Genomic DNA, 23,794 nt, shown 5'->3' with positions numbered 1-23,794 from the left:
CAAAGGCCAGTGATGATGTTTGTACCGGGAGGGAATGGGTGCAGAAGGCATGGGAGATGCTGAAGTTAACCCTGGTCCCTGGCCACTGGCACAGCAGCATAACAAGCCACCAGAGCCAATAACGAGCCAATAGAGCCCTCTATTACTGCTGAACCAGATGGAGTTTCTATCTGTTTCTGGTTTATAAATATCACCACTACCATCACCCATGATAAGTAGGCCAGAATCCTCTTCATTAACTTGTCCAAGCTAACTTATAATTTTGCATCCTAAAGCCAGCAAAAAATCAACCTGTATAACCCTAACCCATATTTCTTCCTTTAGGGAAAATCAGGAAAAAAATGGACAGAACACTGATTAAAGCAAAATTTTCTGTTCCATCCCCTCCCTACCATCCCTGTTGTTTCTACACACTGAGTTGTATCAACAGAAACTGTTGCTCAGCACATCCAAACATTCAAAAACATCAGGGAAGCATAATGGCAGCAGTGATTAAAGAGTAATTCAGTGAAAGCCCCATCACTGCACCCTCCTTCTTTTACTGACAGAACAAAAACTCGTGCTTCATGACTGACAGCAACATGGAAGTTAAGTGCAATTTACTCATCAGTGGCATCTCCATGAGGTGGAGCTTTCCTAAGGAAAAATCTGGTTATTACTCCCACTTCCATCCTCACCCTGCCTCCCCAAAGCCTTGGCACAGAAAACCACTTACATGAGGGATTAATTCTCCTGAGCTCTACAAAGCAGCTGTGATCAGTGGAAATTCTGAAGCAGTCTTGTGCTGCAAAGTGCATTTTGGCAGCCCCTCTTCCCCCCAGGGCTGGCAGAGACCTGGGGGATGCTGCTCCAGTGCCCATAGCCCTGGCCTGGCATCCCAGCAAGTGGCTGTGCAACCTCAGAGAGCCAAAGGAGAGAACAGCAGCTCCCTGCTCCACTGCTCCCCTGAACCCCACCCCTGTGGGATTCAGTGGGACCCAGGAGTCCAACACTCTGCTGAACAGCCTGTCTCAGGAGACACTGTGCAGAGAGGACATCAAATGGCACACACAGTGAGCAAAGGGGGAGTCAAGGCAGGCATGGGAATCCTGCAGGGGCAGTAAACAGCAGCATTGCATTTCCCTGTAGTGCTCCAGCCTGGACCAGCAATTATCTTCCTCTGCTGGAGGGGCTCTGCCAGTTGAGTGCAGCCCTTAATGACCAGGAGCAGGGGAAGGGGAGGAGATGAGGCAAATGGAAAAATCTGTTTTCCTTAGGGAATCACTCTTTTAGGTTCATGAGTGCACCTAAAGGCTGGAATACAAGTCAAAATTCTACATGAAGTCAGACTAGCAATGATTTTGTCCCTCTGCAATGACTCAGGCTGTCTTTCCTGTGTGTCCTGGATTTTAACTAGGTGTCCCAGTTCAAGGAGAACCTGTGTCAGGCCCCACTTGTTTGCATTGATGGAAATGTGCCTCTCTCCACTATTCAGTACGTCTGCCAACTAGCTAGAGAGCACCAGCTAGCAGGTAAGGAGAACTTGCCCTCACAGCATGTGTGTAAGACAGCCCAGGCACATCCCTGCTGCTTGCTGGAGATAACCACTGACTGTCTGACATGCCAGGTTATTCAGCACCTCTTTCTGTACTCTGCCACTCTGCTTCAGATGTGAAAAGCATTTTGGATTTCTCTGCAGTTTTCCTCTTTCTGCAGCTCAACCACATTTCCTGAGGCATAGTTGGTAAAGCCCTTGAGCACTGCCAGAAGGCCAGGGAATGCTGCTCTCTGAGCCTTTTAATCTCAGTGCAAGTGGCAATTTGAGCAGCAATAGAGTTTGCTTCTCAGAAAAAGCACTAAAGCATCTTTTGAGAGGAATTCTCTTCCATTCCCATAAAATAAGTTCCCCCCTCCACTGGTGTGCTGGGGATCTTTCACAAAGCTTCCTAAACCTTTGGAGTTACACCTTCCTTTTTAAAAGCAAAGCCCAAAGAAGGACACAGTGGTCTAAAAACCTGGCAGAGGCTCCAAAACCAGCTAATTGGAGGAACAAAACTGGGGTCTGGTTATATCATCCATAGCCAGAAGCAGCTGTCTCATTGCTGGACACTGAGAAGGAAACCTTGGGAGACCTTATCCCAAGTTTGGGGGAATGTCTCACAATTTAAAGGTGTAACTGTAGTTGTGCAGATTATGCTAAGTGTTCTCCACTGCATCCTGCTCTGACACAGAGATGAACCACTAATGAATTAATTAACTAACCAATTGCATTGTTGTTTTGAAGTGTGCTATGAGCCAACAGATGAGAACAAGGCCTCTAAGCCATTCCTCTCAGACAGCTGGAAAGCACTCACATACATTTCCCCCAACCTGCAAGAGCTGAGAGCAATAAATCGGACCCTCGGGAACCCTGTGCCAGCAGGTATTGAATACTCAGAAGGGTCAGTCAGACTTTTAGATAACCTAGATCCTTGAGAAGAGCATCTTCTGCTTCAGCCTCTAATACAGGCAAACTGGGTTATAGCATAGTGGGGATTCATAAGTGCTCATGGTATCTTGCACCTTACTGCCATCTCTGTCTGGGCTGTATGGACTGATGACCCAGCAGAGACCACAGTAGGCCTGGGATGGCTCCCTGCCCAAAACCAGAGGTCCCATTTGCCTCACTTCATCACCTAAACAGGAGTAATACCTGGTTTGTCAATGTGTCCTTGAAGCATGGTGCTCAGAGGGCACCTGTCCCAGCAGACCACCCTTTGCAGAAATGGCACACCCCACCAAATGCAGATGGAAATCCAACAGCATTGAAACAAGGGAGCCATGCTTCAAGACAGCTTTTTGATCTCTACAGACACATGCTTAGCCCTTTGAGAATTGGGTTCCTCAGCATAGAAGTACAGTGTGGAAGTCTAATTCTGGAGAATTCCATGTTTCCCATAATATAAAGCAAAAAAAATGTTACCAACCACATTTCAGAAGTGCCCATAAATAGTAGAAGTGCCTATAAATAGTAGTAGAAGTGCTCATAAATAGGCTGCCAGCCCACAGACAGGCTGGTTGAGGACCTTTATAGTTGGAGCACACTTTTCCATCCCCTCTCTCTGAAGAGCTGCCATCCAGGTTGGAGGATGTTGTCCAGGCTGCAGTGGCCCTGGCCTGCCCTTTGCTGGCCCACCTGCAGTGTGTGGTGGTGACCCTCGGCGCTCACGGCGTCCTCCTGTGCGGCAGGAGCCTGGGAGGGAGCATCTCCCTTCATCCAGGAGCTCACAAACAGGTAAGGGCATGGAAAACTAACTCTGAGCTCCCAATTGCTTCTTTCTTGGGCCATATGGCACTGTTGCTATTTCTGGTGTCGTGGCAGCAGTCCTGGGAAACATGGCATCACTGCTGGAAAATGTATGTGTTTGGGGGGGTGGAATACACAGCTCTGAAAGCAAATCGAGTTGTCTGTCCGTGTGCTGCTGGCTCCTAGCAGCAGTGTTTAGAGTCAGCTAGAATTAAATGTGCTGTGTGAATATTCATGAGTGCGAGCTTCATTTGCAGGAAGCTTCATTTAAATGATCAAAGTGTGAAAAAAGATTATTGCCTTTTTTCCAGCCTTTTCTTTTTTTTGCCATCCCCGCGGATCTGGCATCAGGCACACCAGGCCTCACCAGCTTGGGCAATTCCCACTAACTTCCCTTCCCTCCCACCACAGGCTGCTGCTGCCAGGCTCTGTGCTGCCCACTACCCCGCCATCCCCGTCAGCAGGGAGGAGATTGTCAACGTCTCAGGAGCTGGTGACAGGTATATCCTTGCTGCTTTGTCCTCTCCAGCTGCTTGTGAAAGGGCCATAATCGGATTCGTTTGAAATTCTGCTGGAAAAGCAACTGCTGCTTGAGGAAGAGACATTAAGGATGAGACCAGGGCTGGTTGCAGTGATTCCTTGCAAAGCTTGCTAAAATTGTCCCCCGAAGCATCTTGGAAGCCAGGCTTGCCATTATTAGTTTTGCTTTTCTTCAAGATCCAAGCCTTTCCTGGCAATCTAAGAATTCTGAATTACTCTGGGCTGAGCTGCTAAAAGCAAAGTAAACCACCTTACATCAAAGCTGTCTTACTAACTGCCTTACTTCCACACTTCTCCAGTGGAAGTGGAACTGCCACTCAAGAGCTAAAATGGCCTTGTAAAAGCATTTCATCAGGTTCTGCATTTGCCTCTGGCAATTTTGAAGCTCTTGCTTCAAAAGAGTCTGCTGTATAATTCGCCTGGCTGTTCACACAATGCCATACATAGAAGTGGGAAATGACAGCTATTATTCCTAGCCCCAGTGATCAAGTCTCAGTCTGTCAGAGTAATATTTTATTATGCTCCTTGTTAACTTGACAAACTATATGTAGCAGTCAGGTTGTTTTTTTCTTCTTGCTTCTTATGTTGCAATGGTTGATTTTGTCCTTTCTTTGCCTTGGGCCAGACCAAAAGTCTGTATGTGACAGATATTTCCTTTTCCCTTTCTGCTCTTACCTACCAATAACTCAACATAGCAACACTTTTTTTCTCTGATCAGTATCCAGAATGAAAAGGTTTTTGTGGTTTGGGATTTTTTTAAACATAGAGAGTCCTCAATATTTTACTTAAAATCAATCAATAACTTCTTGCCAAGCTGGTGAGCCCACTTAACACCAGGATGTGCTGTTTGTATCCCAGATCACCTCTGAGGTGAGCTGACTCAGCTGCAAGCTGGTCTTCTCCAGAGAAGACCAAATGGTTGTTTGGAGCAATAGGGGTAATATCAGCAGAGGAATGGGGGCTGGAGGAGCATCATGGGGTCAGCCTGACCTAAGAAAAGCTCAGCTTTGCACACTACCTTGGGCAGATGTCCCCAGCCAGCCCCTCCAAGGACACAGCCTCCCCTCTGCACCTTCTGCTCCAACACAAATATTCCTTACTGCAGGACAAGGCTTTCTCTAGAGGCTAATGTAATGAAACGTCCTTCTTAGGGGTTCCTTTTCCATTTTAAAATTCAAGGGAAGACAGAAGGTGACATAAAATGCACCACTGCCAACCACCTCCACCGAGTTACACTGGGGAACCTGGAAGCTTGTTTTTCCTTCCAAACCCATCTGAAAGCTTGGGGCTCATTACTGCTCCCATTCCTGAAGTAACATTGGTCTGGAAATTCCTCTCCACAGAGTCCCCAAGGCCATGTGGGGGAATTTTCAAAGCCCCCTTGTTCATCCAGGGTTTTTCTTCCTAATAACCCCAACTGCTCTCCTGAACTCTGGAAAATCCCTGCTCCACAGAGTAAGAGTGCCAAAACAGACTGGAAATGCAAGGACACTGCAATTCCATACAAGCCATCTCCAGAGCATATAAACTTGTTTAGTGTCCCAGGCCCAGCCTGGTGGCACTTTCAAAGGACTATTGTAGAAACACAGAGTGGTTTGGGTTGGAATGGACCTTTAGTGGCCATCTAGTTTGAACATTTCTGCAATGAGCAGGGACAGCTGCAGGTTGATCAGAGCCCCATCCAGCCAGGGATGGGGCATCCACCACCTCTCTGCTCATGCTTCACCATTCTCACTGTAAATAATTTTTTCCTAATATCTAAAATGTAACACTTTCTCAGCTTAGACCCCATGAACCTTCCCACTTTAGAAGCACTGGTCAGGGGATAATGCAACCCAGAAACAGTGACCCAGGGCACCTCATGCCTCCCCTCCACGCTGTGGCTCCTCTACAGCTCCAGAGCCCTGCCCATGAGCTGAGCATGTGTGCAGGGTCTGTTTGCTCCTTGTCCCCAGCTGCCATGACAACCTAGCACCACATGCACACACATGGCATTGCTAGGGGATGCTCCCCCAAATATTTACTCTCAGCTCCTGGAGCTGTTGAGAGATTGAACACTTTGTGGAAGTCATAATCTTCTGTGCCTTTGTTATAGATAAGAAGATGTTGATGTAATTAGGTGGAGTACAAAATAAGGGCTCTTTTTACCTTGCCCATAGACTTACTTATTAATCCTCTCTGCCATCACATTTTCCTGTCCTTGTTTCTTCCTCTAAAATGTGATTGTCTTGTCAGTTCTCTTTACCTTCGTCCTCTCCTAGCTTCTGAACATTTTTACATTAGTTGCTGTGAATAGAGTCTCCCAATCTATCCCAAACACTGCACTTACATCACTTTTACTGGGAAATCTCAAATGAAAAACCATAGCAAATGTTTCCCAAAAATCTGACTTTCCAATGTAATTCCAGCTTTGGATTTCTTTTTCCAGCTGCGCCTGTTGTCCCCCTCACATAGATACAGAAACTTTGTCTCTCACCCCATCCAACTCTTTGGGGAGAGGAGGCACCAATATAACGAGGACATAATGAGGCACCAACAAAGAGCAGATAAGTGACAAAATAACTAGAGAGCAGGGGAAAATTAAATTCTTCCCTTCTTAGGCTCTTTTCTCCCGTCCCACCTCACCTAGAAGACTGAGGAGAAAACGTGGTACAAGAGGAAGTACCTCAACTTCTCTGATGAGAAGAGCAAAAAATGCAAATAAATGACACTATTTAGTACTCTAAAATAGATACAAAAAAAGCAAAACCCATTCATTGTAACCTCAGCATTCCTGTGTGACACATTCTGCTGCTGTAAGTGCTGCTTGGGGTCCAAATGAAAGCTCTCACAAATGGACAGCCACATTCCTGGGTTCAAAGCTCTTCTCCCCCTGTTCAAAACCATCTTTCTTTCCCTCCACAGCTTAATGGCAGGAATCCTTGCAGGGGTGCTTGCTAAACACGACACAGGCACGTGTGTGCGGATGGGTCTGCTAGCTGCCAGCTTGTCTCTCCGTTCCTATGAGCCCATTTCCCCAGACATCAGCACTTCCAGTGTCAGCCAGGAGCAGGTCAAGAGCAGGAGCTGGCCAGAGGCAAAGGTATGGAAGATGGACTAGAACACTGTGCCTTTCTCATCTATCACCTCATTGCACTTCCAGCAATGCTATTTTCAGGAACTGGACTGTGTTTTGAGCTTTGAGAACATTTATCTGCTTTGGTCCTGAGTAAACCCTCAAGAAAGGAGGTCCCTACCCAGGGAACTTCTGTGGACTGAAAAGCTGATTTCTGGTCTTTCAGACCTCCTGGTTTTCTGACCTCCAGGCCTTCTAGATTTTCTATTAAGGGAATTTTCTCTTCCTCCACCTTGTGTCATGTTGTCCATTATCATGGTAGCTCCTCTGTCATTGACTCCTGGATCTTCAGGACCACGTCTCTTCAGCTGGGCCCAGCAGCAACATCTGCTCTTGCTGCTTACCCTTTCCTATGCAAGAGGTCCCATGGATCACAACCTGTGGCAAGGTGCAGCTGGCAGGAACATGACACTGTAGGATAACCTCATCCATCTTCCCAAGCCAGCCAGCACACCCCCACCCCACACCTTCTTGCTCTGAAGTCCAATGCCCCTGGAGAAAGTAGGCAGGACAAAGTAAAGAAGAGTGACCAGGGACCAGCTGGTGGCCTTTAAAAGATGACAGTCCCTCATTCCATGTGCCTTCCTCTGATCTTGGGGCTTCCTTCCCCCTTCTTTAGTCCTGAGTAACAAGTCTGAAATAGAAGATATCCGAGGGAGCCAAGGCATCTCCCATGGAAGCCATGAGGAAAAGTCACCTTCTCTCTCTAAGCCTGAAATGTGCACAGGATGCAACTGCAGGTGCCAACAGATTGGTGAACACTGAAACTCATTAAAACTGGTTTCCAGTAGAGTTGGGTCTCAGTGCTGGCTGGTTCCTAAACCTGACTGATAGCAAACCTGGAGTACAGACCCACCCTCCTTTTCATCCACAGATCCCTTGGCTGAGGAGCAGCTCCCTGGTGTCTGACACAGCACTGAGGTCAATCAAAGCTTGATCAGGGCAGCTCTAACACCACTCTCCTGGGTGGGCTCTGCTGTTTAACCAGTGAGCTCCCACTGGAAAGGATGGAGGCCTTAACTGGGTGCCTTTCCTCCACCTGAGGCTACTGCCACCAGGCTCATAGCAACTCCTTCCCACCGAGCCCACCACCTTTCCATCAGACACACAGACATTTACCATCTGCTCTCCTTTTCTAAAACCTTGTTTGCAGCTGTGGTTCAGCTGAGGCATTCTGTGCTCAGATGCCATGCACCCATGTGTGTACCCTGAGCAGGGACAGGCTGGCTGTGGCAGAAGGGTGCTGGGATGTTTGGGAACACAAGGGAGGGGGATCGGGGCCCACGTAAGCAGCTGGGTTTGCTCACAAGCTGGAGGTGGGACACAGCAGGGGCGGGGGAAAAGGGCTGTGCCCCCAGGGTATGTCCCTGCACTATAAAAATTACTTTGGCTGCATCCAGAGTCGGGGAAAAAAAGCAGTTTCCACCTCTGCTACTGACTCCAACAGCCTTGTGCAGGCAGGAGGACCCTGAGCAAAGGCAGGACCTGAGGATGAAAGTCCAGGCACTGGCAGTCACCACACTCCTCCTGGTGCTGCTCTGCTCAGTCCCAGCACTGTCTGGGCTACTGGGGAGCCAGGCCAGCAACCTGCAGAGGCAGACAGAGGCTGGGCTCCCTGAAGAAGCCCCTTGGCCACCTGGAGATGGAGGGGACAAGCTGCCTGGGCAGGGCTCAGAGAGGACACACCCTCTGGCCAGTGCTTGGAAAGTGATGAGAGAGGCACACCGCAGCTCCAGGTCCCTCAGCAAGGCCACAGCCAGGGCTCTCCTGGGCAGTGGGGAGCAGGTTGCCCCTGGCAAGCCCTGGAGGCTCCCCCTGCAGCCCTCCCGCAGCAGGACGGCCAGGCTGAGCCACCACCTGAAGAACTACGGGAAGTTCAACAGCGACACGGTAAGCACAGCACCCCTGGGAGAGGGCTTGGGCTTGCAGGGTGAGCAGGGCACCAGTCAGGATCAGACAGGACAGCAGGACATGCTGAGCATGCCATGATCCTGCAAACACCAGGTAGAAAAGGTGTTTTTAAGGCCATTCCTCTTAAGATGCATGGAAAGGTGCCTGTCACAACATGGCCTCTCAATGTTGTCTTATATATCAAGGGTTTCATACCACCAGAGTTTCATACCTCCTTGATGTTTTCTGTAGCAGTTCCTCTAAGCACTGACTCTTCTTGGTCCTTGCAGTAGTCATCTGCCTCCAGACCCCGCCAATCCACTCTTTTATGATACCGTTCTTATTGGCTACAGGTGTGGCCTGTTAAGATGAGGCTTGCTCCTGATTTTTAGTAATTGGTCCAGCTGCAACTCGCTGGGGAATAAGATTACATTCTATATTACCTTCATTTACCCATTCTGTATTCCCCTACATCTCAACACAGCGTGGGCCTGGGTGCTGCAAAGGGAGTGGGGCAGGGACACCCCCAGCTGGTACCTGGCACGGCTTAGAGCAGAGCTGGTGGCTGTGAGCAGCTCAGGAGGAGAGTGCAGGTCTGGCTGCAGTTGTCCCCATGTGCTGCTCTCAGAGCTGCGGGGACAATCCTGCTCCAGCCCCAGCCCCTGCAGGGTTCAGGAACAGGAGGGGAACATTCCCTGCAGTGTTCACTCCCCACAGTGCTAACAGAGCTCTCCCAGCTTTGCAATGGGGGCACCATGCCCTGATGTCCTGCTGGGGACAGCTGCTCTCAGCACTGCCCTGAGGGAGGCACAGCCTTTCTCTGCCCATGGGAAATCTGCTCCACGGGCTCAGCACAGCATCCCACAAGTAACCAACTTCTCCTTTAGCAAACCCAAACCACACTTTGGTGGCACACAAGTAGACCTTGCCTTAACCACAAAGTGCTGGGTGACACCGTGCCAGATGCCACTCAGCTGGGGCGGGTGCCACCACAGCAAAAGAGCAGAGGCACTCAGGGGTGTGCTGTGGCTGTGGTGGCCAACTTAGAGTGCTTCCAGCCAAACCAATAATGAACTGCCCCTGGGAGCACTTCCTTGGGCCCCAGCTTCTCCAGCTCCTTGCAGTGAAGCTGCTGCTCTAGATCCTGGTGAGCTGCTTGTGCTGCTACTGCAGAGTGACGATGCAGCTGTGACTGGGCTGGTCCTGGCTGCCACGGGCATTGCAGCCACCTCTTCCCTCTCCCTGCAGCACTCCTGCCACAGCATCCAGCCCTGGCCCTGCCAGAAGCCCTCGGACTGCAGTGGCTGCCTGGGGCTCTACACCTGCAAGCTGCCTGCTGCCACCTGCCACCTGAAACCTGTCTCCAGGCAGAGAGGTGAGTTCTAATCTCCTGGCAACTGGCAGCAGGGATCCCCACATTCCTGGCAAACACACACCCTTGGCTGCAGCACTTCAAGCCCAAGTCTGTCTGCCCCATGCAGGGCTGGGTCAGGTCTCTCGACTGCCTAGGGCTGTCTGTCTGTCCTGCCAGCTACAGAATCAACAACTGCAGGGTGGATGGGACATTCCCAAAAGTTTCAGGGAGGGCTGGGATTTCACAGGTGTCCTGAGCTGTTGCAGGACACCAACAGCCTGTGCTGGAAAAGCAAGAAGGGGTACAGAGCTTGGGATTTAGCCAGTAGCTTAGGAGTGAGCAAGTGCAGTCCTGCACATCACAGGCCCTGCAGAGCTGCTCACAATGGTGTGTGAGAGCTGTTTAATTAGGCAGGAATTGTCAGGGAGCAGAGATCACAGCTTTTAATGTTTAACCAGTGTCCTGATTCTTAAGCACCCTTTGGTAAATCTGTACTGCCCCCAGATTGGCCTCTTGCCCCAGCACATTTGCCTACACCCATGTACACATGGAGCAGAAGCTCATCCAGGGCTACTAAACACAGAGACCCAGCTCTGGTGCAGGAAACCCCTGGCAGGTGGAGTAGGCAAGTTTAATGTTTGTGTACAGTGCAGTGTGTGTGTATAGCATATAGGGCATCCCCAGTGTATGTGCTCTGTTCATAGTCCTCTCTGGTCACCTGCTGCTGGCAGCCTCCACAGGAGGACACACAGACCCATGGTCACACCCAGCACAGATGGTCTTATGGCTTTTCCTTACAGGTGGCTTCCTCCAAAGCATACAGAGCCCTTAGATGGAGAGTCAAGCTCATCTCGGAGCAGCACAGCTCAAACTAAAGCTGAAGAGGTTGTCCTGCAGCTGGAGATCCACACTTCTTGTACAAGTTTCATTTTAAATCTTAATGACAGTTGTAAATGTTTCTTTCATTGTACTTCTCTTGCTGCTGCTTTTTAACACCCCCTTTGGATTTTGTACACTATGTAGGCTTGATTCCCACTTTCCTGAGAGCAGCCAGTAAATGCACTGAGTGGCCATGGAGCCCTGTGCTGGCAGAGCCCCCTTGGAGCTCCCCAATGAGGCAAACAGGGCTATTTCACAGCCCTTTTTAATTTGAGCTATTAGGATAGTGCAGTAAAAGCTGCCAGCATCTCAGCATGCTCACACACCAATTCAAGCTGAGCTAAGTGTTGGGCAGCCTGGGATCCCTCCCTGCTCCTCACCACAGCTCCTGCCAAGGAAGGCCAAGTCCCATGCTGCTGAAAACATCACTTAAGGAGAGGAATGTGGAGTCCCCAGGAGCAGCCCTGGCAGTGTGGGACCATGTAGGAGACCTGCTTCTGAAGGCTGGAGCCAAGCCACAGATCAGCTTTATTTAGCATCCCACAGAGCTTTGCAGGCATCCTGGCCACCTTTACATGTGTGGCGGTGACCCCAGCTTTGCAAAGCTTCATAATGTTTCCATTAAAAACCCTTCTAAAACGAGAACTAAAGCACAGCATTTGATTCACCTCAAACACCACTGCAGTTCCCTTCAATGAGCCACCACCAGCTCCTGTGACTGTGAAGTGGCACCAGTTTTGTTCAGCACACCCGGGGGGCAGCCCCCACACCTGCTCACCTCTGAGGGAGCCTGACCCTGGCTGGGGATGGGGAGTAAATGCTGCTGGCTTCTCTGAGCCCCTCTATTGTTGCTTCCTCTGTCCCTGCACAGAGGTTTGGGGGGCACAGAGCTGCAGATGCTGCTGCTGCCTCCTGCCTGGTGTGACACCATGGCTGTCCAGCACTTACTGTGCACACCACAGAGAGGCTGAGGTGGGGAGGGACCTATGGGGGTCACCTGGGCCATGCCCCTGCTCAAGCAGGGCCCCCCAGAGCCATTTGCCCAACCAACCTGGTTACATGGCTTCAAAAGCTTCACAGAGCAGCACTGGACCCACTGCTCTGCTCTGGTGTGGAATGCAGGTGAGGTCCTCTGAACCCCACTGCTGGTCAGAAAGGTCCTCTCACCTGGCAAGGCCCATGGACCACAGGGATCATTTCAAAGCCTCTGGGGGTCCTGTGCAGCCCAGCACAGCTGCAGCAAAGGTACCCATATGCAGCTTTCAGCCTGCAGCCCCACAGCAGCTGGGAAAGGGACTTTCCTCCCAAGAGGAGACTCAGGGATGCTCCAGGTGCTCTCGCCCTCACAAGCACTGCAAGTGTAACAGCCTCCACACCAGCTGGAAAAAAGCCCTCCCCCTGCCTCAACCTCCACTCACCTCCCCTGACACCTCCTCACCGAAGGCAGTCCCCACAGGCAGAGGAGAGGGGAGCAGGAGGCCCCACCTCCTGCCCGGGCAGGGGCACAGAAGGCAGCAGCAGCAGACATGCTGCCCTTGCCTGTTCCCAGCTGGGCTCCCAGCAGCAACACCCACAACAGCAGAGGAGAGCCCATCTGACCTTTGGGAAGCTCTCCCAGACAAGGTCCTGCAGGTGAGCTCCACCTTGGGCTCTCCTGGAAAGCTGCCAGGTGGGGGATTGAGACTCACAGGGAAGCTGAGGGCCTGGCCAAGGCAAGGGTCCAGCTGCCTGATGTCCTCTCTGGCTCATGCTTGGTGCTAGGTGGGACTGTGGGAACACACAGCTCATCCCTTTCCATGAAAACACCATGGATCCACGTGCCTTTTACACAACTGGCTTTTAATTACACTGCATGAGGAAAGGCCTCTCCTTGTGTCAAGACTCCCCGGTACAGCCACCCAGGGAGCTGGCTGGCCCATCAAATCCTCAGTAGGTTTAGTGGTTCCCCCTCACCCTTTTCCCTTGTTTGGAAGCTCTTCCTGGTCAGTCCACATCATCCCTGCAGCCCTCAGTGTCCTTGCTTTGCAGAGACCAACTTTGAGACATCTCTGTCCTTCCCCTCCACGCCCTCTTTGCCTGCTCAGTCCCATGGGAATCCCCCTTCGGCCTCCTGCAGCACCAGGCAGAGAGGAGGCAGGGCAAGACTCATCATTTAATAACTGTTCTAACCTCAATATAAATAGAAAAATACAACCAAATAAAGAATTGACTAGCTAAGAGATCCAATCCATGGGGATGCCTGCAACGTGCTAGTGCAGAGTTCAGAGAGAGTGCTTGGTCCAGTGCTTGCTACTGTAGACATCCAGAAGCCTGTCCTGGCAGCTGCAGCCATCCCACCTTCCTGCAGCACCACGGCTCTGTGCAGCTGCGCCCAAGGCTGCTGGCTCAATGGGAATGGTTGATGAGTCTGATTTATTGCTGCTGAGTGGTAAAGCCATTCTCTTCTGTGGAATGAGGATGGGCTTCACTCTTACTTTTTGTGGAGGAATTTCATTTTGCTGCCTGAAGAGACAGAGAAAAGAAAATGGTCTCTCCACAGCAACAGGCAAAACAATTGTCATTTCCCACCACCTCTGTCCTATGCAGTGCACTGGCCCTGCTGCCGTCCCTGGCTCCTTGTCCACAGCCAGCTGCTCTGCAAAGCTGGAAGCAGGGGCCTGCAGAGCTCTGCCCATTCCCTGGGAGCAGTGCTGCAGGCTGAGACCTTGCAAGCTCCCAGGCACACCCTCCAGAGCCCATTTGTCCAGGGCACACCAGCCCCTCAGGCACTGCTGCTCTTAAATGGCCAAGAACAGACAAGAGGACCAGGGATGTGATCTTAACACCTGATCAAACTCAGCCACGGTGTCCATGACTTATCAAAGACCTCTAACTTCAGTCTGGAGCTCTTGGCTTGTTCCCCTTATAGTGGAGAATAGATTGAATCTTAGAATACCCCTGGGCAGTTCCCACTGCTGATCCCTAAGGGCAAACCTGAAGGCAATGAAAACTCTGTCAATCCCCCCATGAGGACCTGCATCCACCATCCCCAATTCCCTGGCTGCTCCACTGCCTCCTCAGACCCACCTGTCTCCTTTAGAAGACACAGATACAGCTCATGGCCCAATCTTTGGTTCTCCACCAGCCTCCAGACAGTGACTGGCCAGGGCCAGAGCCAACAGTGTGCCAGCACAGGGGTACATGGCCAGGCACTGGATGCCACACATAGTTACCAGCTCTGTCACTCTTGGGCAGCAAGGCAACAAGAAGCCCAGCCCCTGGGAAGCCAAGGGTTTTGCTGCTTCCTTACCTAGGCCTTTCAGGAACCTATTGACTCCACTCTGCTCCCCACTGGGAAGTGTTTCCAGGTACTCCTGAGCCCGTACCTCGAACAGACCTGCAGAGAGACAGAAATCAACAGCTTTTATTTTGTGTCTCTATAAATCCAAGTAGGAATGCCCACCTGAAAATGTACTGTGTCAGCTTACCCACACATTATTGCACAGGAGAGAGAACAACTCACCCCACCTCCTCCACCAGCTGAGGCCAGATTTGGCACAGAAGCTTTGGTCTGCCCCCTCCCTCCCCACTGCAAGGCTGACTGAGCTGCTGTACCTCACTCAGGGTACAGAATGTACCTCCCTTCATTCTGCTACGAACACAGCTAAGCCCAGGCAGTGACATCATCTGGGGAATCATCGTGCAGAATTTACCTCTTTTACTCAGCCACCTATTCAAGCATTCCCTGCTTATTAATGCTCATCAGGAAGCTGCTAAGCCAGCACCAGTAGCAGCAGGGATAAGAAATTTCAGCTGCCAGTAGAGCCCTTGGGACTGTGGGATAACAGGAGTGAAGCTGCAGCAGCAGCTCTGGGAAGGAGATGAGCATCCAAGCTTTCTACTAGACAAAAGAACCATGACCAATCCAGCTCATTTTTCCTCCGGACACAGGAAGAAGGCATGAGGGACTGCAAGAATAAATGCCATTCCAGCAGTGGAACTCAGCGTGGAATGGAAGGGGCACACATGGAGGATGCTGCAGAGGTGAAAGACGCCTGCAATCCCAACCCCATCCAGAAACCAGCAGATTCCCTTCTGGTGCTCCTGTACAGACACTGCAGCCTCCAGCCACAGAGCTGGGCATGCAGGTGGTGGCTGGGGAGCATCTCCCTGCTCTTGTAGGAGCAGCAGCAGCTTCCAGAGCCCAGCTGGAGCCCCTCACCTCTGACCCCCTGCTTCCGCAGCTCCCGCTCCTGGATGAAGCCCCCAAACATCTGTGTCTCCATGAAGACCTCCAGGAAGCGCCGGAGGCTCTTGGAAGAGACGGATTTGCGGAAGGCCTCGCGCTGCAGGGCCCGCTCCTCGCGCTCCGTGGGCGTCAGGAACAGGGAGTAGTGGCCCACAATCTCCACAAAGAAACGGACAAAGGCCTCGGACACCACCTCGTTCAGAGGGCTGGTTTCTAGGGAAAAATAAAGAGGCAGTGCTCAGGACAGTGCTGTAAAAACGTGCCAGGAAAAGTCCTGGCTAAAATTTCCCTGTATTTTCCCTGTATTTTTTCAGATCCAGCCTGAGAAGATAAAGCTGCTCAAGAGAGAGAGCATCCTAGGAAGTGCTTGTCATGGAAGTAGACCAAATTGCTACTACTCTGAAAGACACCAAGCTTTATTTTGGTGCTAACTTTTCTCTGGTGGGATGGGGGAGAGAATCAGAAAAGCAAAAGTGAGAAAACTTATGGGCTAAGATAAAGAGAGTTTAATGGATGAATATAAAACTGTGCATGCAAGCAAAGCAAAATAATTGTTTTATTCAGCAGCTCCCATGGGCAGACAGGTGTTCAGCCCTGCCCAGGAAAGCAGGGCTCCAGCACACACGTCTTGGGAAGACAAAAGACCCTAATTCCAAATGTCTCCCCACTTCCTTCTTTTTCCTGCAGCTTTATGTGCTGAGCATGACTCCATGAGCATGACTCATGTGGAACCCATTGGTTTTTTGGGCTCAGCTGTCTCTGTCCCCTCCCCACTCCTTGTGCACTCTTAGCCCACTCACTGGTAGGGTGGGATGAGAGGCAGAAAGGTGTTGGCTCAGTATGAGGTCTACTCAGCAACAGCTAAAACATCCCTGTATTATCAACACCGTTTCTAGCACAAATCCAAAACACAACCCCATACCAGCTATGGAGAAAATTAACTCTGTCCTAGCCAAAACCAGCACATTCTCCAGGCTCCTCTGCACCAAGGAGATGCCCATACTGTCCCCCAAGAGAGCTGTCCCAGCCCAGTCACCATAAGCCACATGGTCATGGGCAAGTCTGCAGCTCTGCAGGTGACTGTCCCCCGGAGGAGCCTGCATCACTGATGGCCAGCAGCAGAGTGGGATGAAAGCCTATGAAACCCCTCTGAAAAGGAGTACAGGTGCTCACTGGAATTGTAAGGGAAGCATGGCTAGAGCTGGGAAGAGATAAATACTGTTGCTCTTCACACAGAGAACTGTCCCTGTGCACTGGAATACTTCATATGGCTTAACCAAAATCCTGATCTACCTCCAATACCTGTGGTGTTAAATTCAATACAAGCCTAGTTCTCCTCTAAGAAGTGACAGACAAGAAAGGGGCAGGAAAAGACACGGTTTTCAGCTGAAAGGCACTGTACTTTACCCTGCTTGCCATTGACAGGGCCCTCCTCCTTGTCGCTCGCCAGCTCGTTCCTCTGCTCCAAGATGTGCTCTAGGGCGGCCTGCAGCTTGCGGGGCAGGATGGAGTCCTCATCTTCCATCTGTAAGACAGAGCCACCTCCTCAGGGACTGGGGCTGGGACAAAAACATCTCCTACCCTGTCCCCAGCACAGCAGGGGGAGCACTAGAAATGAACTGTGAGGAGAGGCGTAACTGTAATGCATTTGGCACATTCCCAGCACCACCCAGCGCAGTACTATCAAAATCCACAAGAGGAAGGAAAAAGGGGGTGTCTTTTCCTAACTATTCCCCTATTCTGGAGGAATTTTACATGTCTGACCCTGGAGGCTACTGGGCAGGGCTCACCCCTGGCCTCACCATCTGCCCATGAGCACTGGCCTTGCCACAAAGAGGAGGTGTGTGAACAATGCTGGCACGTGGCCAGGTGAGCAGAGCCTCTGCTCAGGCACCAAACCTCTTACACAGGCATAAGGAATTCCCAGGGAGCATGGGAGCCAAGGATCTGCCAGTGACTGTGCAGAGCTCCTACCAGCCCTGGCTGAGTCGGCTGATTCAGCTGAAGCCTTCAGAAGAGAGGTGCAAGGTAAAGAATTACCCCAGAGCTGAGGCAGCTGGCAGGCAAGGGCTGTGGGAGGGCTTGGCCTTCTCCCACAGGCTGCTCCGTGCAGCAGGAGGAGCACTCAGCCCATCTGAGTCAGGGGGAGCAGCAGGAGGAGCACTCAGCCCATCTGAGTCACGGGACTGAGCCCTGGCACAGACCCACACTGCCAGCGCTGCTCAGCGATCTGCCAAAAAGCTCTGGGAAAAAAGAGCCTCCTGGGCCAGGAGTATGTTTGCTCATTTATCCTCTTCCCTTCCTCCTCCCCTTCCCACTCCTCCTTCCACAACAAAGGGAAGTGAAAATCAGCAGGAGATATTGCCTGCAGAGCAACACAGAGGCTCCCGTGCACCACCTTCCTGCCTCTGACCCATCCAGTGCAAGGACTGGATTGAGGAACCACAAGCTCCTGAGGCAGTAAGGATTTCAAAAAACCAGCAAGGCTCCCCTCCCACTCAGGGCAGAGTATGTGATGGGAGATGAACTGACAGGCACAGGCTGCAAGAACCCACACTGCCTCCCAGCAGACAGTGCTGAGCCAAAGCTTTCCAGCTCTGTCCTCTGCCTTGCAGGATGACACTTGAGCACCTATAGTGCCCAAGTGCCACCATTTTCCCCTCTAAAAAAAAAAAAGAGAAAGAGGTAATTCCCAATGATTTAGTCCTCAACAGCTGTGGTTTGGGATGCTGATGTTACATATATACACAGCAACCCCTATAACGCTGCCCACCACAAGCTCTGCCTCGGTTTTTGAGTGGGTAGAAAGTGATCCATCCAGCCAGGCAGGTCACAGATGGAGGTAAGTTATGGAGGAAAAAGGGGAGAAAAGGATGTGAATTAGCTCTGCTCACCTGTCTCAGAAACCGATTATTTACAAGGTCAACGACGAGGACCTAAGAATGAAAGAGCAAGAATCAAAAGGGGAAGCAATTATTTCCACCATCAGAGTTTATCTTAATCTGTAACTGCTCTGGATGAAACACTTCCCTGCTCCTCCTACCCTCCACTGCAGCTGGAGGAGGCACCCAGCGTGACCCAGGAGCACAGCCGGTGTTGTGGCTTTCTAGGGATGCCACTGCAAACCACAGCCCAGCTTGGACAGCAGGAGCTGTGCTCCAGACCTGGCCCTCTGCTCCTTTACCACCCAGCAGGGTCAGAGCTTCATCCTTTCTCCCCATGTGCTGCACTGTTGGTGGAGGCAGAGATCAGATTCAGCCTTGTTGTGCTCACCCTTGTGCCTCAGGAATCCAGTTCTTAATTATTTATTGCTATTGTGAGGCTCTTGTGTTAACCTGAGGGGCAGCTGTCCTGGTCAGGCTGTAGCAATCACACTTGAGACTGACAGGATTTACATGCAGCCCCTGGACAGCACCATGCAGAAACCAGTATAAACGGCAATAAAACCACCTCCTACCCACAGCAGCCGCACAGTGGGAGACTCCAGCCCCCTGCCTTCCCAAGCTGTGGCCAAGGCAGAGCACAGAGCTTTGTCTGCCTGGGGGAGCACTCAGCTCTGCCCTTACCCCACACTCACGGCAGCCAGAGGATGAGAGCTCTGCTCCCTGGCACTGCCAGCTGGCAGAAAACAGCTCAGCCTATGGGGAAGAACCTCGAGTACAGCAGGGTGTGGGTGCAGGACTCAGAGTGGGGATGCAGGACTCATTCACAGTGGGGATGCAGGACTCCCAGTGGGGATGCAGGACTCCCAGTGGGGATGAGGACTCACCTCCTCCACGGGCAGCTCCTTCAGGCGGGGCAGGGAGCTGGAGAGCAGGCCGATGAGGAAGGGGGTGGGCGAGCACACGATGTCGATCATGGAGGGCGGCAGCACGGGGATGTAGGTGTGCTGCCAGGTGAACGGGTACAGCAGGGCCACTGTGGCATGGCAACACTTGGACAGAGTGCTGGAAGACAAAACATAACCAAGGGTAACAGCTGGTCAGGCAGGGAATCAGGGGTGCTTCCTAGAAATCAACTGCTCCCTGATTGATATCTCTAATTACTAAGGGCTTTCCCACGTTACTGACCCCATTTTTCAGCTTCAGAAGCAATGACTTCTAAAAGATGACCCCAGCCCATGCTCCTATGAGAGGAGATGGGTTCCACTGAATCAGGGATCTGCTGCTCCAGTGTCCTGATGGAAAATATCAGACAAACACTGCATCTTCTATGCCACTGCCTCTCCTTAGAAAAATGAGTTCATTCTCCCACAGCTCTCTGGCTGGATATCCAGTAAGCCATGGCAGAGCTTGCCACAGGGCACCAGTTATTAATCTCTTCTGGGTCTGGAAGCATTTTTATGTGTCAAGGGAGGGGGAAGGCTAGCTGCTATAAATCCGGTATATATAACATCATTTGGTTTTACCAGCATCCAGGAAAGGAGAGGAAGGAGAGGAAGGAGGCTGGTGCAGCATGCAGGAGCCACGTGGATAGAGAAGGATGCCCAGATGGCTCCCATTAGACTCCATGGCAGAATTTACATTCAGCAAGCTGGGTTTATTGCTGACTTGAGAGGGAAGGGGTTTGATGGGTGTGGACTTCAGCTTGCTCTGAAAAGTGCAGCTTGCTTTCCCTCCCCACTCCAGTTAAGTTTGGTGGATGTGCATCCCTGTGCTGTGTCACTAGGGCACGCTGAGCAGAGTGACATGGCTGGGGCACAGCTGGCTGGCTTCCATCAGGTAAGCTCAGGTTAGCAGAACAAAATTGTAGCTGCTGGGACATCAGTGTGACAGTATGAAGTAATCAGGCAACAAACATTGTTAAACACATGACACTTTTTGGAGATGAGAAGATCCCAGGGGAGAGGCCGGAATCTGCTCAACCTGAAAATTTTATCTGGGACTGTGACAGGTAGGGAACTGGCGCTTGGGAAAGATGTGTGTTCTGAGAAAGTCTCTTCACAACATGGGGACAGTTTCCTCTCTCTTCACTCCCAAAGGACTGTCTTTTTTAAGGGGATACTCTGTAAAAACAGAGGAACACCCTCCAAAGGCTCTGTTACAGAGTGGTGGCTTTAAATGGGAAAAAACCCGTCAGTTCCACATGATTTTTGGGAAGGCATGAGTGTATCCCCCTCCCTGCATTGACTCCTGCAGGCTGCCTCTCAGCTGTGCCTGCCATCATCAGCTAGCCCACACCTTGCCATGTCTATCACAAATGCAAGGCAGATAATGAATCTGAGAGAAGCAAAATTAAAATAATGAGAAAACACAGAGGTAGCGAGAAACAGAAACATTAAAAAAAAAAACAAACACACCCAGAAAAAATGTGGGAATAATATCAAAGTAGATGATTTTTGTTGTATCTTTCATACAAGCTAATCTTGAAAGGAACTGCAACAAAAGTGAATGTGTCATCTTAGGAGTGCACTCCAAGATAATGAAATCCTTTAAAAACCATCTTCTTCAAAGCTGTGCTACTCATACATTTCAGGTCATGTTAGCAGATACAAAAGCAGGGGCTTCTCTTCCTCTCCATTACTGCAGAGCATATTTTCCACTCCTCGATTTCTGACTGATAATAGACCTGGTAATAGCAGCAGCAGCATAGTGAAAGCTGAAAGAACTGCACCTTTCATCACTTGTGCACAGCAGTGGGGCATTATCACCACCCACTGTTCCTCTCCTTTGAGCAGAAGGTGAACGTGGAAGTATTAGAAGTTTTACATTTGTCACCAATCCTCTATTTTGAAGGTGTATCCAAATTTTCTGCCTAAACATGGGATCTGAATTTACAGACAGCATGTGAAAACCCATGGAAAACATCTCTGAGTGCAGGTAGCTCCAGAGAGGAGCAGTGAGCAGCTGAAGCACGTGGTTATTTATGGCATGGTGAGATATTATGGCAAGCTGTCTCCTGCTATATTTATGGTGCCTTGTTCTTGCTCAGCCCAGTGAGCACACATGGTACGTGAGAGATCGAGGGGGAGGAGAGATGGCCCAGCTCCAGAGAGCGCAAGTCAAAGGCAGAGCTGTGTTAAGTCTGAAATTGTACACACCAGGCAGTGGGAAGTAAAGATAACTTCCCCTTCCACCCTTCCATCTGTGCATGACTCAACGCCTCCAGAGTGAAACCCAGCGAGCTCTGCTCCCAAACATTTCTCACTGTGGAAGACCCTTCCAGGGAACCATACTGGTAGGGTTGAGGTCTGTGAGCCTCCCTTGTAAGCAGAGCAGTTCAGGGATGGACAGAGGAGGTATCACTGAGGTACCTTTTGCACATGTCAGACTTGCTCTGCAGGTAGTCTCAGGGAGCTGCAGGTTGCCAGGAGCCAGGAGAACCATGGCCATCTAGAGTGACTCAAGCCTAAGATCTCTCTTTCTCTTGCATTTGGCACTGCAGCATTTGGCACTAAGGGACTGCTGAGTCACACCAGGCTGATGAGCCTTGCAAAAGAATCCAGCTTGATAAATCCCTTTTATGCCACCTGTGTGACTCTTCAGGCAGCAGCCACATGACTGCAGTGAGCTCTGGGAAGTGTCAGGAGCCACCCTCAGGCCACACAGGTTCAGTCCAGCTGTTCAAACGGGACACAGGCACCACTTTCTAAGGCTATTGGTTTCATGAGTAACCTTTAAAATGTTGCAGGTCTTTGAAGAAGGCTTTCAAGATGCTGAGCACATTTTCAGGAGTTCATTTTCAGCCCTCTGCAGGGAAAATGGTTGAGCTGCGTGTGAGACTGAGATGCCAAGGCTAGTACAGAGGCTAAAAAGTACTGAGCACACAAGAAGCCTCAGACCCCTCCCTAAAGGGCTGATTTGGGTGGGACTGACACACAGATCTCCCTGGGTAAGCATTCCCTTGGTCAGAGCAATGATACTGCAGCAGCCTGTGACACTTGTTTGCTTGAACAACAAGACTTCCCAGCACACAGCACCCTGCGAAGCTGCTGCTTCTTGGGAGCCACCTTGAACACAGGTGGCCAATACAGACAGCTGCAACTACATAGAAACCTTTTTCCTCTCCTGGGAAAACTTGCTCCAAGACTAGCTTGACTTGCTCTAAAAGACACCTTGACAAGTTGCAACAGCTTCTCCAAAGGGACACTGTCTGTTCAGGCTGGTTGCTTTCCACTCCAAAGGCAAGCATATGTGATAAAAAGCCTCTAAGGCTGACTCCCTCTTTGGGTTTAGGATCTGCATGATTTCTGAAACACACCAATGAATCAAACATCCTGCTGTATTTAATGCCAGGAAGTCCTGTGGTCCCTGCACTAACCAAACTGCTCAAAATATGCTAGCATTTGGCAATTTAAGACTATTTGAATATGTATATTTTAATTTTTTTTAATAAGCTCTGCCACAGTAGGATTTGTTTTACAAACACCTTCAGATTTCTGACACCATGTCACATCTGGAGTTACTTATGATGGATTACAGTTCTGGTTTACAACATTTAGCAGGCACAGCAGCTTCCAAGCATTGTCCCATGACTTCACACAGCACTGCTGCAAATCCCACCAGGAGGATGCCAAGTTCTACCAGCTCTCTGGGGACCCTCACTGACTCCCACAACATGGCAGGTTTGTGCAGGTGAAGGAATGAGTACTAAGATGATCTGAAGAGACAACACCATTATCAAACTTCATCCTTGGGTTTCTTCTTCTCCCTAATCACAGGGCAAAAAGGGAAAAACCTGCTAGGCTGATATTCACAGTCCCAGATTTGTTTTTGTAGCACATGGTAGAGGGTTCTTCCTGATGATTAATTACCTTTTGCTGGGGATGACCACATTTAAAGTGTCTACTCTAATTCTTTCAGATCTGCCTTTGATAACAATGACCACTTTGTGTTGTTGATACAGCTGTGGTTTCTGGCAGAGACAGAGGCAATTGCTTGAGTTGGTCAGATCCACAACAAGCTTTTGAGATCTGGAAAAAGGAGGCTTTGATTTTAAGCCTCTGCAAGCTTTTCTTTTCAAAAAGCCTTCTGAATCACAAGATCTCCTGCTCAGGCCATTAAAAACTGCCCAGCTTGAGGTACCTTGTGACATCAGGTGATTTTAGCCGAACTATGCCTTCTAAAAGGTTGTTTGGCAGTGCCTGGAGCTGCGTGCCAGGCAACATCCCTTTGAAACAAAAGCAGCTCTCATGTTGCAGTGTCTAACCCATGCCACTGTCTCGACTGCCCAGGGACTAAAGTTAACATTGCAGGAATGAACAAAAGCTGGGGGAAGACCAACACAGTTTTAACAAAGTCATTTTCCTGGGTTGTGAGGCAATGTATACTCCAGTATCCATAGTGACAGAGAAAAAAACCCACGCAAAAACTAATAAACCAAATTCTTTCCTTTTCCGCTGCCAAGCTGTGGATTGACAGGTATTTAAACACTCAATGCTCATTCTAAAGATGGAAAAGACAAAGTATTTCACTTGCTGCACACTTGTTAGTTGCATTTTTTGGCTCAGCTTGAAAACATTTCACAGCTCATGCAGTATTTGGCAGGAGACCTTTCAGCTTTCTTTTCCCACAGACTGATTTT

The 23,794-nt window shown here is 50.3% G+C and overlaps 2 protein-coding genes across 4 annotated transcripts in view; one reads left to right on the top strand and one right to left on the bottom strand.

Annotated features, from left to right (window-relative positions):
- LOC102033289 (pseudouridine-metabolizing bifunctional protein C1861.05-like) overlaps positions 1 to 8,123 on the top strand; it is a 29,099-nt gene extending 20,976 nt beyond the window's left edge. The window contains exons 15-19 of the mRNA XM_005426396.2: positions 1,396 to 1,511; positions 2,264 to 2,401; positions 3,087 to 3,253; positions 3,677 to 3,765; positions 6,710 to 8,123. Of these exons, the coding sequence (XP_005426453.2) occupies positions 1,396 to 1,511; positions 2,264 to 2,401; positions 3,087 to 3,253; positions 3,677 to 3,765; positions 6,710 to 6,905 (706 nt within the window). The 3' untranslated portion in view covers positions 6,906 to 8,123. The remainder of the gene's footprint in view (positions 1 to 1,395; positions 1,512 to 2,263; positions 2,402 to 3,086; positions 3,254 to 3,676; positions 3,766 to 6,709) is intronic.
- A 4,738-nt stretch (positions 8,124 to 12,861) lies between these two features.
- The window catches only part of DENND2A (DENN domain containing 2A), a 34,493-nt gene continuing 23,560 nt past the window's right edge, over positions 12,862 to 23,794 (bottom strand). For 2 of the 3 annotated variants that reach the window (XM_031061434.1, XM_005426395.3), the window contains exons 14-19: positions 19,041 to 19,218; positions 18,166 to 18,207; positions 16,679 to 16,796; positions 15,245 to 15,484; positions 14,333 to 14,419; positions 12,862 to 13,545 (exon numbers count right to left, since the gene is read on the bottom strand). In XM_031061434.1, the coding sequence (XP_030917294.1) occupies positions 13,514 to 13,545; positions 14,333 to 14,419; positions 15,245 to 15,484; positions 16,679 to 16,796; positions 18,166 to 18,207; positions 19,041 to 19,218 (697 nt within the window). In that variant the 3' untranslated portion in view covers positions 12,862 to 13,513. The remainder of the gene's footprint in view (positions 13,546 to 14,332; positions 14,420 to 15,244; positions 15,485 to 16,678; positions 16,797 to 18,165; positions 18,208 to 19,040; positions 19,219 to 23,794) is intronic. The other variant, XM_031061433.1, reaches the window with a different exon arrangement.

This window comes from Geospiza fortis, unplaced genomic scaffold, assembly GCF_000277835.1.
Source record: "Geospiza fortis unplaced genomic scaffold, GeoFor_1.0 scaffold8, whole genome shotgun sequence".
In the NCBI taxonomy this organism is placed as follows: Eukaryota; Metazoa; Chordata; class Aves; order Passeriformes; family Thraupidae; genus Geospiza; species Geospiza fortis.
The sequence above is the reverse complement of the archived record's forward strand: the minus strand, read 5'-3'. Positions and strand labels throughout refer to the sequence as shown.